At 45.3% G+C, this 12611-nt stretch overlaps 1 protein-coding gene across 2 annotated transcripts in view; it reads left to right on the forward strand.

The window, feature by feature from the left end:
- Positions 1–5654, forward strand: part of ARPC1A (actin related protein 2/3 complex subunit 1A) — a 29687-nt gene extending 24033 nt beyond the window's left edge. For both annotated transcript variants that reach the window (XM_063089089.1, XM_063089090.1), the window contains 4 exons: positions 660–735; positions 956–1149; positions 3300–3390; positions 5249–5654. In XM_063089089.1, the coding sequence (XP_062945159.1) occupies positions 660–735; positions 956–1149; positions 3300–3390; positions 5249–5287 (400 nt within the window). In that variant the 3' untranslated portion in view covers positions 5288–5654. The remainder of the gene's footprint in view (positions 1–659; positions 736–955; positions 1150–3299; positions 3391–5248) is intronic.
- Positions 5655–12611: the final 6957 nt, after the last annotated feature.

Here is a 12611-nt window from a genome sequence, read left to right on the forward strand (position 1 = left end):
ACACATACATGTGCACACACACAGCCCATCACAGTTTGAGCTGACTCAGATTGTGTTTTGTTTGTCTTGGTAGCTCTGATTCCCAACACAGTGCCTCACAGTGCATATCTGTGTGGTCACAGCTCTTTAAGAGCCCTAATAAGCACAGGCAAAGGAAGGATTACAGCACAGGGCATTCACTCCAGCGATAGTGACAGTAAGAACTCTAGGAGATAAGAGAAAGGAGAAGCCACTTCAGGCTGAAGTGGCCCAGGAAGGCTTCATGAAGGTGATCTCATCAGAGCTGAGCTTCAAAGCCTGGGGTGGACTTTGGATGAGCAAGAGGAACAGAGCCAGTGCTGAGGGTGGAAGGGCGCAAGGGGTAAAGGCACAGACAGGAAGAACAAAAGCTCCCTGGGAACCAGTTTGTCCTGAGTGGGAGGGACCTCAGAATGGGGCGGATCACAGGAGGGGTGAAGGCCTCAGTTTCCAAAGGTTGCCTCAGGGCTGCCTGATGCTTAAGATTCCTACAAATAGAGGTCATGAGGCTCCTTTTAAACATAAGTGTTTGTTGATACTGCAGAAGCCCCTGTGTGAATGGGTCCTTTGTCATTTTCTGTGTCTGTAAAGAAGTTGCGTGGTTCATTTCATCTTGGTGTAACAAGTGTTCTTGTGTTCAGGGTCTCAACTCTGAAAACAGAGTTCCTGCCACTCCTGAGTGTATCATTTGTCTCGGAGAATAGCGTTGTAGCTGCTGTAAGTATTTCTCTTCATTCTTCCTTATAGTGCACTGTGTGTAATTCCCCAGATCAGGAACAATGCGTGCTCTGTCATACTAGCACAAAGTAGAACAGCCTTTTAGAAGAAACAGAGCTAGCTTTTAAGAGTAAGAAATGCCTGTAGTGGTGAACATTCTGCTGAGGAGTTGGTAGGTGGGCAACATGCCCTCCAGGGGCTGACTGATGTCTTGTTTCAGGGCCATGACTGCTGCCCGATGCTCTTTAACTATGATGACCGTGGCTGCTTGACCTTTGTCTCCAAGCTAGACATTCCAAAACAGAGCATTCAGCGCAACATGTCTGCCATGGAACGCTTCCGCAACATGGACAAGAGGGCTACAACTGAGGACCGCAATACAGCCTTGGAGACACTGCACCAGAATAGCATCACGTAGGTGCCATCAGCCATCGGGGGCCCATGTAGCCAGGGCCCTAACCATCTGTAAAGAAATGGTTAGGTGAACAAGATAACCTCCTTCCCCTCGATGTTTCCTGACTGGGTTTCTACAATAGTTGTATGTACTACAGGCCCAGACATCCCTTCAGGAACAAGAACAGTGTGATGTCTGTATCTTCCCAACTGCCAGGCTCTTATTTTCAGCTTATGACAGAGAGTGAACCGCCACCCCCTAGTCATTCTGTCTTTCAAGGTGCAGATGGTACAAGGCATCCAACAGGACAAGTGCGGATCCTATTGCAGACTGCAAGGTGGTGGGGCCTGTCAGGGCAGCCTCTTCCCAGGGCTCACTTTCTCAACAAGAAAAGGCAAAAGGAGATCTTCCTGAATGCCATGTTCCTCTGGTAGTGAACACATGACAGGCAGTATAGTTATATCCTGTTTGAAAAGGTAATCCTAGCTATCATTTCAACCATGGATTTCAAGTAGTATATACAAGTAAGACGATCATTGAATTAGGGAAACAATTCCTTAGCATTACTATGTCAAAGCTGAGCAGTGTCTTGACTGATTTTTCACCAGGCATATGTGGTTATGTAAGACAATAGAATTATGTTTTGTCCAGAAAGTTTGCTTTTTTTTTTTTTCAATCTAGAGGAGAAATGTAATATATTCTTATTTATTTATTTGGCAGGTGGCTGGTATATATTCTTCATATAAATTATTGTGTTTCAAATTGAGTACCACAGGATTTTCTCTTTTTGACTAAACCTTTTGTGTTGAGAGACTTTTATTGCAGTGTTGATGGTGGGAGGAATGATGGAAACCTCTAGACTTTCTCTTTGAGAGAATTATTCTTAAATGAGGTTTACTTTTCTTCATGTTCAGTGGAAGAGGCAGCTGGAATTAAAATAGGCTGAGAATGTCTGTGCTCTGTTGAAAAATAAAGAACGTGAAGGCATAGCAAAAATTACTTCTCCACACTCTTCAAGTTTCTCTGTCTTGAATGATTCAATGTTATTTCTTATGAATATCTCTTAAGCTTCTGTGCAGACTGTGTCAGGAAGGAAGCAGCTCTCATTGCCTCTCTGAGACTTTAGGTGAAAAATAAAAAGACAAACCTTTACAGATTGGATAATTGACTTTTATTTGCAGAAATTAGATTCTCTTTGCCCTAGAGCAGTATTAGTAAACTTTTTCTCTAAGGGACCAGATAGTAAATATTTTAGGCTCTGAGGGGCCATATGGTCTCTGTCCCAACTTCTCAACTCTGCTGTTGTGACCCGAAAGCAGCCGCATACAATACATAAAAGAAGGAGCTGGCTGTGTTCCAGTAAAACTTTATGGATGCTGAAATTAGAATTTCATGTAATTTTCTAGTCATGAGAAAATAGTCTTCTTTTAATTTTTTTCCAGCCATTTAAGAATGTAAAGCTATTCTTAGCCCACAGGATGTACAGAAATAAGCAGTGTGTACCATAATTTGCCATCCCCTTCCCTACAGGGATAAGTTCTAGACATTTTGAGGAGAAAGAAAAATATTGTCTAGGCTATGGAACTGATTTTCTTGAAAGCTTTCCAGGTAACCAGGCTAAAACAAGTTGTTTCACTTATATGTTCTGCTTTGCTTGGTTGGAATCTGGGGGTGTATCTGACTGCTGCTAACATGTATAATGATTAATTTCAACTGCAAGGTGGGCTCTGGGCCTGTATTCCCTGGCTGTCTTGGAGGGTGATTTGGGAGATTTTGTCTGGAGCCAATTGATTTCAGGCATGCTTCATCATGCCTCTAGCTTTAAAAAAAAAAAAAAAAAAGAATTGTTCCATCTCCATCATTGCTGTGGTCCTGCCCACAGCCTGCTCCCAGGCATTTGTTCAATGTATGGGCTGGCTCATCCATGTTTCTCCATGTCACTAATGCAGATTCTTAACTTTTCTCCCTTTTCACTTTGTCTTTTCTAGACATCTGGTAATAAAGTGTTGCACATTGAGTCAGATTGCTGCAGCCTAATATTGATGGACAAGTTAATATTCAGGAGTTGAAAGACAATTCATTTCCTTAAACTGCCCTTACACTTAGTCAAGAAGGTTAGGCTTACTTCCACCACATACTTTACACTCTTTTGTTTTTTTCTTTTCGTCAGCCAAGTGTCTATTTATGAGGTGGACAAGCAAGATTGTCGCAAATTTTGCACTACTGGCATCGATGGAGCCATGACAATTTGGGATTTCAAGGTATTTTCTACCTTTGAGAACAAATCTTATTTGTGTTAAAACTCTTCCTGTGAAAAAAATGTTTCTCTTTTCTTGCAACAAAATGTCAAATCCAGTGCACATCAGAAATGTAGGACATTACACTGCAGTTCTCTTTAAAACCTACAAGTCATCAGCAGAAGGGAGCCACCCGTTCTCACTGAGATGAAATACATGCTTCCGATGTCCATTTCTTCACTGAGGAAAATTGAGTGCTGTTTTTGAAGCAGGCCCTGTTTCTGGCACCAGCCAACATTTAATTATATAGATGCATTTTTATGGTTTATACTAATTAATGTAATAAACCTTCACTGAATGCGTGCTGGGTGCCAGGCATGGTGCTGGGTGCTGAGGATATGGAGGTGAAGGCAGCCTGTAGGAGGTGTTTGTCTGGTGGAAGAGAGAGACAGGTTCCGGGTGCTGGGTGGGAAGATTAGCTAGAGCCCCAGAAGAGAAGCTGATGCCTCTGTTTTTACATGGAGGAATTGGGAGGGATGCATGGACTGCATATACTGCAGAGAAGAGGTCACACCTGAGTTGCATCTCAGATGCAGTGGGGTTTGCAGGGGGGACAGGGATGGTGCCTTGAGAATACAGAAGCGGGCATACTAAGCTGCAAGAGCAGCACATACAGAGCAGTGTCAGGGCTCAGAGAGCCCACACCATATTCAAGGTACTGCCTGTGGTGTGGGTCCTATAGAAGCACAAGATGGAACTAGAAAAAATAGCCATGGAGTGGCCAAGGAGAGTGTCTGGGCTTTGTCTGCAGACAGTGAGGAGCTGTTTCAGAAGTTGAGTAGAAAGGCACCAGACTCTAGGAATGGGCAGCCTGGATTGGGCAGCCGTGGGGTCTGGGCAGAGGCTGTTTAGTCCAGGGAACAAGTGAGGAGGATGTGAACTCCCCCAGTGGCAGGGGGTGTGGCCAGGAAGTTCTGGCCTGGACAGAGATTGAGGAGACCGAATGAAGGTCATACTGACAATGAGGGACAAATCCAGGAGGAGTCCACACACTCTAGTTGGGGATTGGTGGATGGTGGGTGAGACAAGGAACAGCAAAGGTAGGAGAAAAAGATGGCTTCTGTGTGTGGCTCTGAATTTAACTCCTCCTGACTGTTAACCTCCAAAACAGGTCAGTGTTTACAGTTTTGCCACTACCTGTGCATTTCCATGGTGCTTTGTCAAATACTTCGTATCGAAGAGCCTCCAGAATACTCTTTGAGGAAACAAACTGTCTTCTTCTAAAGTCTCTACTCTCCTTTTTACCTTCCCATGCCTTATGTCCTGGGCATCTCTGTTCCTGTAATTATCACAATCTGGGCAGTTACAGCTCAGCCCTCTATTCTTTGATCCCTCAAGCCAGCTCCTTTTCTCTCTTTTTGTTCTTGTATGAGCCAGGAGGTCCCAGTGCATTTTTCTCTTTAATCCATACAACTTTCACCTCCTGCTGCGTGATGTGTACTGGACTGGCTGCTGTGTACCTGCCATCAGGGCACTTAGGCATAGTGAAGAGGCACATAGACAGTAGGGCCAGTGATACGAGAGGAGGTATGTGCCTTAAGAATACAGAGGAGTGTGCTCAGAGCCTGTGGACGGAAGCGATGGGTACAAGAGGCACAGAGTCCTGGATAGGCCAGCTGTGGGAGAGCCTAGGCCTGGAGAGTCTCTGCAAGGCAAAGTCCTGAGCGAGCCCATCTCAGAGGTTAGGCAGGGCCAGATTTGGGGGTGGGGATGTGCACCTGCACCTCTACTGAGGAGGAGGGGGAATAGTATAGTACCATGAGGAAAATGCCAGGATGGACAGTCCTCAGTAGTGATCAGTGTTGTTCTTGCCTTTTCCAAGACCTTAGAGTCTTCTATCCAGGGCCTCCGGATAATGTGAAGCTGAGTGAGCCTCCGTGATCCAGCATGAAAACGGCGGCTGACTGCAGCTCCGCCATTTGCATGATGGTGAGGAAAGCCAGCCCCCAAGGAAACACTGAAAACACATATCGCGCAAATGTTGTATGGTTTTGTTTGAATATAATTGGTGAAAATGTTGGTTTTTTAAAAGCAGCAGTGGTTTTTTTGTTTTGTTGTTTTGTTTCGGTTTGATTTGTTTGTTTTGTTTTTGCTATTTCATTCCATTCTTGACCAAAGCTTCTCTTTAAGTAGTTTATTATGAAAAAATTGTCACACTAACTTAAAGGAAAGGGTGAGAGAGGTATGTGAATTGTCTGCTAGAAAATTAAATAAAAATACTGAATATACTTTTGGTTTTGTTTCTTTATACTATTTCCGTTTTTAGTAGAAAAATATGGATTAGATTAGTTCATTTTTAGGGTAAAATCTTTGAATCTCAGTTTCTTAAACTGCACTGTCCTAAACAACCTTTAACCAAAAAGAATCATTTATGGGGAGGTGGGGGGAGGCATTTATTGAATGCTGTCTCAACATTACAATACTTCTGCAGAGCAGCTGTACTGTTCCCATTTTGCATCTGAGCACCACAGAAGCCCACCTCTGCTAAGCAGCCAAGCCCAAATGGAAACCTGCTATGGGAGACCCTAAGGTCTGAGGTCTGGCCCCTGTGCCCTGTGCCCATGGCAGGGCAGCCCACTCCCAATGGTGCTCTGCAGAGGGCATGCTGCAAGGGAGTGTGCAATGGGAAGAGAAAGGGGAAAGGTTATCTTCTTGATTTAGAGATTATTGTGCCCAAACTGAGTTATTTTCATTTAAACATGAAGTTTGACATTCCAAGGCTGAGAATCTTAAGAGGTACAAATATAAATGAATAACAACATAAATAAGTACAGAGTAGCCTTGAGCATGGCCACATTCTTGATCTCACTGCACAGGATAACCAGAACAGTGATTCTAACACAACTCTGTTCTAGGATACTGAGAACAATACTTCTCAAAGGACATCAAGATATTCTCAAAAGAAGATTAATTTTGCCCTTTTGGAATCCTTTCTTCCCTCCAGAGGAGAATCCTACCACCAGGGATGCTGGGCTGGTGGCCCTGCCTCATCCCCGTGTGCTGCAGTGTCCTCTCTGGACACCAGTGGCAGGAGCTCCTTTGTGTACACGTGTTTGTATAGGCAGTGCATCAGCAAGGCTGTCAATACAGAGAGAAGGATAGACAGAAGCCGGCCATAAAACAGGAATTGGCTAAGAATTTCTTTTTGGTTTTATTAAATCACATGATTTAGCCAGCAAGCACAGAGATTTTTAGAGAAACAGTGTACTCCATAAAAGGAACAACAAAAAAAGAAAACAAAATTTACTTAATTTACCTCCAAGAATTAAATAACCACAAAGTTGTTTTGTTTTTGTTGGTTTGTTTTTTGTTTTGGCAACTGGCCACCTGGTATGGGAATCATCACTGCACTGTAACCAACTGAGCTAACTGGCCAGCCCCTGTTTTCCTTTTTTTCTTTCTTTTTTTTTTTTTTTTTGTCTTTTTCGTGACCAGTACTCAGCCAGTGAGTGCACCGGTCATTCCTATATAGGATCCGAACCCGCGGCGGGAGCGTCGCTGCGCTCCCAGCGCCGCACTCTCCCGAGTGCGCCACGGGCTCGGCCCCAGCCCCTGTTTTTCTTATTTGTTTTTTTTTTTTAATTCTTGTCACCCAGGGAAGAAGCCCCCCCCCACCTGCCGCCAGTCGCAGAAGCCAGAAACCTACAGTGCTGTACTGTAGTGCTGGGGTCTGTGAGATTGTGGAAGTTCCCTCCTGCTTTCATCCTACTGTTGAGACTCAGACCAGGCCTCAGTTCACAGTGACTACCAATCTGGGGGTGTTCTGGGTGGCTGCTGACAGAAGATACTGGCCAAACTCCTTTGATTTGAGGCTTTGGACTTTGGTGTCAAATTATACATAGTTCTACCAAGTTGTATGACATTGAACAAGAGAATTGACATCTCTGAGCCTGAGTGTAAAATGGGGGTTGTATTAGCCAACGGTTCTCCAGAGAGACAGAAGCAATAGGATATGTGTATAAATAAATGAGATATACAAGACAGGATTTATAAGGGGAAATGGCTCATGTGATCATGAAGACTGAGTTATCCGATGATAAGCCATCTGCAAATGGATGCTAGTAGCGTGGTTCAGTCCAAGTCTGGAAGCCTCAGAACCGGGGAAGCCAATGGTGTGATTCTTAGTCTGAGGCCAAAGATCTGAGATCTGGGGGTGCCTGTGGTGTGAGTCCTGGAACTCAAAGGCTGAAGAGTCTTGAGTTCGGGTGTCCACAGACAACAGAGAGAGTTTATCCCAGCTCCAGGGGAATAGAGCAAGAGATTCGCCTTTTCCTCCATTTTTGTTTTCTCCAGGACCCCAGTGGATTGGATGGTGCCCACACATATTAAAGGAGATCTTTCCCACCCAGTCCACTCAGGCTTACATGTTAATCTCTTCTGGAAATACCCTCATAGACACACCCAAAAATAATGCATTACCAGGTTTCAATGTATTCCTTAATCTAGTCAAATTAACACTATAAATCTATTAATTTTTAATCTAAAATTAACCATCATGGGGTAATGCAGGATTTGTATTTGATGTTAGATACCCAGTAATCTTAGGGGTTTGCTTTCAGGCTTGACACTGGTCCTATAGTAGGCCCTGAAGACCCTTAGCAATAGCAGAGTGAGGTAGGGAAGGAAGCAGTGTCTGAAGGATTCTGCTAACCAAGATTTCCAGGACTAGTCGGTTAGCTCAGTTGGTTAAACTGTGTTATGATAATACCAAGGTCAAGAGTTCAGATCCCCGAACTGGCCACTTGCAAAAAAAATTGCCAGTTCTTTCCAGAATATTATGCTGAAAAACTGGGGCCAGCCTCAGAACTCAGATTAATTGCTTAGGAATAACTCCAGTTTGGCCCAGCAATCGTCACACAAATGGTTTAGATCCTGTGTGTGCCCAACCCTGAAGACAACAATGTGAAGACCCAGGGTTCCCCCAGGTGCCTGAAGTGTAGCTGAGGAGATAAAGCTACCCTGTGCAAAATAGTCCAGATCAGGATATAAGTTATAAGATTACCTTACTTAAGGTACGTGTGTGTGTATAATGTTAATACTAGGTGTGGTGGGTAAAATAATCCCCCCCACACCCAAAAATGTCTACGTCCTAATCCCCAGAACCTTTGAATTTTACAAATGTGATGAAGTTGAAGGTCTTTTTTTTTTGGCAGCTTGCCAGTATAGGAATCAAACCGTGGACCTTGGTGTTATGAGCACCATACTCTAAGGCTGAAGATGTTGGGGTGAGAGATTATCTTGTATTACAGTATGGGTGGGCCCAGTGTAAGGATCCTTATAAGAGGGAGAAAGGAGGGTCAGAGTCAAGAGATATGAGGATGGAATCACAGGTTGAAGTGACCATTAGCCAAGGAAAGTAAACAGCCTCTAGAAGTTGGAAAAGGCATGGAAAGGGATTCTCCCCTGGAGCTTCTAGAAGGAACCAGCCCTGCCTACACCAGTTTAGCCCTTTGAGACTGATGACAGACTTCTGACCTCCAGAACTGTAAGAAAAGAAATATGTGTTGTTTTAAGCCACTAAATTTGTGGTAATTTTGTTATGACAGCAGTAGGAAACAAATACACCAGGTCTGTTCAGGAAAGGGTAGGAAGTATGGCCTAAAGCAGTTTTTCAAATTGAGAATCAGCCCATTAGTGGGTTGTAAAATTAATTTAGAAGGTTATGACTGACATTTTAAAAAATGAAACGAGAAAATATCAGATTGCATTGCACATAGTAAGTATTGTTTCATGACTTACGTGACAGTGTATACTAGATCACAATATACGTCTTAGTGTGAGTTGTGATTAAAAAAATTTGAAAGCCTCTAATGTAGAGCCAGTCACCTGAGAGGTTTCCTGAAAAGGGGTGTGTTAGCCATGCCTTGAATGCAACACATTACCATAAGAATAGCTAACTGTGCCAGGCATCTACCCCTCACAACCACCGTATGGGGTTGGAACTATTATTGCCACATTTCATAGATGACAAAACTCAAGTCCAAAGAGGGAATGACCAGTCTCTGTGGAGCCCCAGTGGTAACGACTAAGCATGCTCCCTGCTGGGTGAGCGTAGGGAGTGGAGATGCTGCTGAGGTGATAGCTCAGTTCAGCTCACCTAAGCTCAGGAGCAGGGTTATGTCATTGGAACTGATGGAAGAAGACCACTTTATTTGATATTACCTTGTGGGGTTTCATTGTAGACCTGAATTTCTCAATTGAACTGACATATAAAGTCATTTGGCTCAGAAAGGAGTATATAACAGGGGTGCCTCCCCCATCAGAAGAGCAGGATGGAATGTGGAATGCTGAACATGTTTTGGGCCTCAGCCTGTGGTGGACATCTGCTCTCTGGGACTTTGGCCACCTTATGTATACATGCACATGTGGCGTTGGGAGGGAGGCACAGGGTTTCCCCTCTTCTCTCCTGTTTACAGTTATCAGGCGCAATGGATCCTTTAATCTCAAGGAAAGGGACCCATCTTGGGGTGGAAACCTGTTTCTTTTCTGGCCAGTGAGACAAACGGAGATTATTTGCCGGGAGCTCCTGGGAAAGGTTTTTCTCCCTGGTCTCCCATTGCCTTAGCCAGTCCCCTGCTTGCTGGCCATCAACTTGGCCATAGTCATTTTGTGACCAGGAGGCAAGAAGACCAATGCAGTGAGGAGGAATGAGCAGAAAGCCAGCAAAATCTTTGGTGACTGAGAGACACTGGGCCAGCCTTCCTCCACCTCAGCCAGCCCTGAACAGTCACGCCCAGGCGTGCGGCTGCATTTCTTGGAAATCCGAGAAGGCAGAAAAGGAGGGGGAGGAATGTAGCATCTTCATCCCAGGGCACTGTGTGAAGCACATTCCAGGAAGAAACAGAAAGCTCTCCAAGTTGTTCTCGGAACTCCAAATGAAATTTCTCCATCCCAAGCTCTCCTAACCCAAGGATTTTCTTTTCTTAGAAAACTTTGTCCCCCCAAGGGAGCCATTTCAAGTAACACCTCCCCTTGTTTTCCAATCTGAGGTTTGCTTTGCCATCCATTGGGTCTTCCCTCCATGACTGCAGGCCTGTGAGGCAGGCAGGTAGTGCTTGTTAGCCTCCCTTTACAGATGTAGAAACTGAGGCATGGCAAGAAGAGTGACTTGCCTAAGGTTACACTACAGGCTAAGTGGCAGAATCAGAATTGGATTCAGTTTGCTAACACAACTTGATCATTCAGTCATTCATTCATCAGATGTGTGTTGAGTGACTCCTATCTGACAGGCTCTGGAGATAACAAAGTGACCCATGGAAACATGGTTGCTGCTTGCATGACCTTTACAAGTCTTTTCACGCGGGGCCGGCCCATGGCTCACTCAGGAGAGTGCGGTGCTGACACCACCAAGTCCACGGGTTCGGATCCCATATAGGGATGGCCGGTTGCTCACTGGGTGAGCGTGGTGCTGACAACACCAAGCCAAGGGTTAAGATCCCCTTACCGGTCATCTTTTAAAAAAAAAAAAAAAAAAATATATATATATATATATATATATATATATAAGTCTTTTCACCAAATCAGGCTACATCAGCTCCATTCTCACAATTGGGAAAAAAGGAGTCCTTGAGTATGTGTGTTTGTTGGGATGCTTTTGGTGATGGGTAGCAGAAAAACTTAAACTAGCTTAAAAATAGATTTACCCAAAATCAAAGCTATTCCTCAGCTACAGGGCTACCTATAATCTGTGTATGCCCTGATGAATGGAACTTATCCTCACAAATTGGTGTCCTAAATTTCTTACCAAGAATCTAATTAAATAACTGATATGTTTCAAAAAATAAATAAAGCAGATAATTTGGCTCACGTCTGAAACCTTTGGAGGCAGGTTGGACTCAGGCTGACTGTCAGAGGCTGACCAGAGCTCTGGTCATTTCTCTGGGATTCTCTCCACTCTGTAGTCTCCCTGCATCGGCTTCCCTTTTGGCTGTTCCAAGTTCCTGTTCAGAATCACGCAGCTCGTCAAGAAGGAGCTTCTTTGCCCTGGATCATTCTCCAAAGTCCCAGGCTTTGCTTTAATTGGATCATCTTAGGTCACAAGTCCAGGACAGGGAACACCACAAGTTGATTGAGTTGTACCACTCAGGGCCATCCGAGGTCATTCCCTGGGCATCCACAAAGCTGCAGAGGGGCAGAATGGAAGCCACGGAAGCAACAACAGTGTCACAACCTCAGCATTAAGTTGCACTTGGCCCCATGGGATGAGGGTTGCCAGTACAGACCATCTGAAACTTTTTTCTGGTCAAACTAAAGTCAACACCTGGATTTGCCCAGGCTGCCAAGATCTGTCTGAACAAACCTGCAGGAGCAGCAAGGTGGAGGACCTGAATACCAGCCCCTCTGCATCTTTTCAGTGCAAGGGGGCTCGCTGCTATAAAAATATTAGCTGAAGTTCATTGAACACTTACTGCAGGCTCACAGTGAGAAGTGCTCCATATGTTTTGACACGTTCAATCCTCCCAACCACCCCGGGGGGGCGGGGGGGTAGAATTCAGTGTAAATGGGATCTGAGATTGGTGACAGGGTGCTGTTGGGAGTCTAGTGGACTCAAGAGACACTCAGCCACATCCTGCAGGACAAACTGAAGTTGTCGGGTGAGGACAAAGTGGGAAAAGTGTTCTAGGTAGAAAGAACAGCATGTGACAAAACCTCTAGACCTGACAAGGTGGGAGTCTGGCCTCTGACCTCCTGAGATCCATGAAGGCCCGCACCCCACCAGCTGCTGCCGCTTGCTGCCTAGCTCACTCTGAGTGACACAAATCCTGTGGGGAGGGGACGGAGGAAGGGAGAGGGAAGAGGGTTTTCACCAGGGTCTCCATCTGCCTGGCCACCTGGCCACATCTCCACTGATGAGGGTTAGGATGGAAAGACCCCTAAGGACCACCTGGCCCAAGTCTTGCCCAGGTAACCTAAAGGAGTGAAACAGACTGTGGCGGAAAAGATGAGCAAAAAGTCAGCACTGAAAAACCATGCTGGCCAGCCACGGACACCCAGGGCAGCCAGGTGCGCCTCTGCCCGGGGTCAGCACCCCCGTTTGGTAGTGGGGACGCTGAGGGCCCAGAAGGGCGGGGCCAGGCTGCCTTGGCCACACCTGTGCTGCCTACACCCCTCACAGAACCTGCACGTTTGGCGCCCAGCGGGCATCAGCGGGCTGCGGACGAGGCCGCAGGGATTCGCTGAGTTGC

The sequence above is a fragment of the Cynocephalus volans genome, chromosome 3 (assembly GCF_027409185.1).
Source record: "Cynocephalus volans isolate mCynVol1 chromosome 3, mCynVol1.pri, whole genome shotgun sequence".
Taxonomy (NCBI): domain Eukaryota; kingdom Metazoa; phylum Chordata; class Mammalia; order Dermoptera; family Cynocephalidae; genus Cynocephalus; species Cynocephalus volans.